Source organism: Cariama cristata, unplaced genomic scaffold (assembly GCF_000690535.1).
Source record: "Cariama cristata isolate BGI_N322 unplaced genomic scaffold, ASM69053v1 scaffold22473, whole genome shotgun sequence".
Lineage (NCBI taxonomy): Eukaryota > Metazoa > Chordata > Aves > Cariamiformes > Cariamidae > Cariama > Cariama cristata.
In genome coordinates, this window is record NW_009608099.1 from 1 (window position 1) to 4,279 (window position 4,279).

General features: G+C 58.8%; 1 protein-coding gene across 1 annotated transcript; it reads right to left on the reverse strand.

The window, feature by feature from the left end:
* Positions 1 to 3: 3 nt before the first annotated feature.
* Positions 4 to 3,844, reverse strand: SYVN1 (synovial apoptosis inhibitor 1, synoviolin; the record flags this gene model as incomplete). The annotated part of the gene is made up of 8 exons (XM_009697016.1): positions 4 to 19; positions 235 to 300; positions 381 to 480; positions 1,645 to 1,771; positions 1,856 to 1,959; positions 2,602 to 2,650; positions 2,733 to 2,885; positions 3,752 to 3,844. Coding segments are annotated over 8 exons (708 nt in total), but the record flags the coding sequence as incomplete, so codon positions are not given.
* Positions 3,845 to 4,279: the final 435 nt, after the last annotated feature.

A 4,279-nucleotide genomic window follows, 5' to 3' on the forward strand; every position in this document is an offset into this window, starting at 1 on the left:
CGGCGTGGCGTCGGGGTAGCTGTGCCGGCAAGAGAATCGAGGTGAAAGATGCCAAAGACAAAGAAAAACAACCAAACCCAACCCTTTCCCGCCATTTGAGGGGGGTTCCAGCGGCACGGCGGAAGGTGTCGGGTTTTTTTCCTCAAATTTGGGTTTTTTTAGGATTTTTTTGGCGGATCCCGCCTCCAAAGCGACCCCCGGGGAGACGCCAACCGCCTTCGCCGCGGGACTCACAGGGTGTTCATGTTGCGGATGGCCCGGCGGGACATGATGGCGTCCGTCACCGCCTTCTTAAACTGCCTGGAAGAAAAAGAGAAGGAAGCGGTGGGATGACGGCGACGGCCGTGCCGGCACCGGAGACGGCGCCAAAGTCAACTCACCTCATGGCCAGGTACATGGGGCGGATGGCGAAGAGCGGGAAGGTGTGGACTTTGATCATGATGGTCATGAAGGCCATGTAGAGCAGGACTTTGATGAAACCTGGGGGGAAAGGAGGAGATCGGGGTCTTGTTCTTGGCCAACCAGAGGTTGGGAGAGGCGGGAGGGGATCTCCGAGGTCACACGGTCTTGTTCTTGGCCAACCAGAGGTTGGGAGAGGTGAGAGGGGATCTCCGAGGTCACACGGTCTTGTTCTTGGCCAACCAGAGCTTGGATGAGGTGGGATGGGACCTCCAAGGTCAACTGGTCCCACGTTCTTGGCCAACTAGAGGTTGGGTGAGGCGGGAGGGGACCTCTGAGGTCACGTGGTCTTGTTCTTGGCCAACCAGAGGTTGGGAGAGGTAGGAGGGGATCTCCGAGGTCAGCTGGACCCACGTTCTCAGCCAACCAGAGGTTGGGTGAGGTAGGATGGGACCTCCAAGGTCACGTCGTCTTGCTCCGGGCCAACCAGAGGTTGGGTGACAGCGGGAGGGGACCTCTGAGGTCACGTGGTCTTGTTCTTGGCCCACCAGAGGTTGGGTGACAGCAGGAGGGGACCTCTGAGGTCACGTGGTCTTGTTCTTGGCCAACCAGAGGTTGGGTGACAGCAGGAGGGGACCTCTGAGGTCACGTGGTCTTGTTCTTGGCCAACCAGAGGTTGGGTGACAGCAGGAGGGGACCTCTGAGGTCACGTGGTCTTGTTCTTGGCCAACCAGAGGTTGGGTGACAGCAGGAGGGGACCTCTGAGGTCACGTGGTCTTGTTCTTGGCCAACCAGAGGTTGGGAGAGGCGGGATGGGACCTCCGAGGTCACACGGTCTTGTTCTTGGCCAATGAGACATTGGGTGAGGTGGGAGAGGACCTCCAAGGTCACCTGGTCTTGTTCTTGGCCAACGAGAGGTTGGGAGAGGCGGGGGGTGACCTTTCTCCAGCTGGAAAAGGTCCCCGTGGATGGTGCGGCGCCACCGCGGTGCAACCACCAACTCCTCCTGCTTCGGCCTCACCGGAGGGAACGCTCTGCCTCGTCATCCAGATCGTTAACGAAGTGGGATCAGAGCGTTGGGTGCCGGGGAGCAGCCCCGAGACTTCACATCGCCGTTGATCGACGGCTAATTGAGCTTCGTAACGATGTAGCGTTACCGGGCCACACCCAGCTGGCAAAGCCCCGCCCCCAACCCCCAAAATTGGGTGAAAAGAGGAGAAAAAAGGGGCAGAGAGGAGCAGGTACCCGTGAAGAGCTCGGTGTAGAGCATGTAGACGGCTTTGCTGTCCCACGGGTTCTCGTTCTGCAGGTCGATGGAGTGCAGGACGTACTTGATGAAGATGGTGAGCACCATGGTGATGAGGATGGCGTACTGCGGGGAGGAAGAGCGCGGGAGGGCGTCAGGACCCGCCCGAGGAAACCGTTTGTCCCTCCCCAAGGGGAAGGCGTCTCCCACCTCAAAGCCGAAGACGAGCTGGACCGAGGCTCCCCGCGTCAGGATGCTGTGGTAGGCGTGGTTCACGAAGAGGAAATCCAGGATTCCCAGCAGGAACATCAGGGCTGCGGCGGGGAGGAAGAAATCGGGATGAGGGGATAACGAGGAAAGGAGATAACGAACCTCGAGGCGGGGTGGAGGGGGGAAGACACCCAAAAGGCTGGAGGTCTCGCCCCCAAAACGTTGCCCCCCCCCCCACCAGAAGAGCGGGACCCTCGAGGAGCATCGCTCCCCGGGGGGGTGCTAAACGGCTCTGCGCTAATAAAGAGCTCAATTAACGCATCCCGGTAACGAGGCTGTCTCGTTTGAAGGCTCCTCTGCTTCCAGCCACGCTTTGTGTCCTCGCAGCTCACCAAACCCCTCCCACAATTCCTTCAAAAAGGGATTTTTACATCCCTAAACGAGGCAGAAACATATTTTGCGGTGAATCCGGCATCGTATTTTTCCCCACCCGGCAAAGCCGGACCTCGTTAAACCCCCAGCGACCCCATCCACGCTCCCTCGTTAACGAAACCGCCCTGATAAGGTTAATCAAGCGCCAATGGTCACACGCTTGGTCGCACCGGGTTCTTCCCCCTGCCCCGGGTCGTATGCAAACGCGTCACCAAAATTATCTTTCCTGACCAGCTGGCGGCAACGCCCCCAACGGCAAAGCGCCGGCGGCCGGGCAGGATCCGGCCCAAGGTGGACAAAACCAAAACACTCACAGACGATGCGGAAGTGGAAGAGCCAGGAGATGTTGGGGCTCCTTTCCATCTGCACAAAAAGCGGAGGGAAAGTTGAGGTTTTCCCCAAAAATGGCTTTTTTCCGCCCGTTTTCTCGCCACCCGGCACTCACAAAGTCCACCCGGTCTTCAGCCAACCAGTGGAAGCACTTGAGGAAGAGGAGGAGGGTGAAGAGGGCGACGAAGCGAGGGCTGAAGTCGTCCCTGAAGACGGTGAAGGCCAGGCAGGTCTCGGTCACGGCGTACCACGACCGCTCCAGAAGGTGCTGTGGGAGAGGGGGAGGCGGTGAGGGGGGGGCGGGGGCTTCCCCCCACCCTTCACCTCCTGGTTTTGAACCCAAAATGGCGTCGAAAGCCTCTCGGGGTTCAAAATTCCCCCCCAAACTGGAGGCAGAGGACTCTCAGGGTTCAAAATCTCCCCCCAAAATGGCATCAAAGGCCGCTCAGGGTTCAAAATTCTCCCCAAAATGGAGTCAGAGGAATCTTGGGGTTCAAAATCCGCCCCAAAAACAGAGCCAAGACCTCTCAGGGTCCAAAATTCCCCCCCAAAATGACATCAAAGGCTTCCCGGGGTTCAAAATTCTCCCCAAAATGGAGTCAAAGACCTCTCAGTGTCCAAAATCCCCCCCCAAATGGCATCAAAGGCCTCTCGGGGTTCAAAATCCACCCCAAAACCAGAGCCAAGACCTCTCAGGGTCCAAAATTCTCCCCCAAATGAAACAAAAGGCTTTTTGGGATTCAAAATCCTCCCCCAAAGCAGAACCAAAAGCCTCCCAGGGTCCAAAATCCCTCCCAAAATCGCATCAAAGGCTGCTCAGGGTTCCAAATTCCTCCCCCAAATGACATCAAAAGCTTCTCGGGGTTCAGTATCCCCCCCAAAATGGAGCCAGAGGAGTCTCAGGGTTCAAAACTCACCCCCCAAAATGGAGCAGAAACCCTCCCGGAGTTCAACATCCCCCCAAAACGGAGCCAAAGGACTCTCGGGGTTCAGAAATCCCCCCCAAAACCCTTCAGTATCCGCACATCCCTGGGGGCTTGAACTCCCCCAACAGCTCCGCCGTCGCCTCCAGCACCAGCACCGGATCTGCACGTCCCCGGCGTCAAATTTAAACCGCTCCCCGCCGTCACTCACCTCCATCTCCGCCGCCCGCAGCTGCCCGAAAAACACCTTGCCCATAAATTTCCCCAGGAGAAAAACCAACACGAAGGCCTGGATGTAGAGAACCTGCGGGGGGAAAAACCGGGAAGGCGATGGGGAAGAAACCGCGGTGCAGCCAAAACTCGTTTCGGTGACAACCGGATGCAGGGGAGGGTTTGGCGCCACAAATTTGGGTCCCGAGGGATGGAGGAGACAGCGATCGGGTACCGGCTCGGCCCCAATCCCGTTATGGGGCTGCCCGACGGCTCCTGTGGCGGCAGGAGGAGGCGACAGCGGCGTCTTCCCGCCCTCCCCGTGCGCCGATCGGCGCTGCCGCGGATCTCGGCACAGGTGCTCGCTCCCCGGTGTTTTCGGTGAGCGCCGTTAAACAGAACACGATCAGTTTTGGTCGCCAAAAGCAGAAGTGAGCCGTGACGAGAGCTCCCACCCCCCCTCCAGTGCCGCACCGTGCCAGCTGGGAGGCTCGCTCCCCACCCCAGCCCAGCGCGGATTAATTACCCG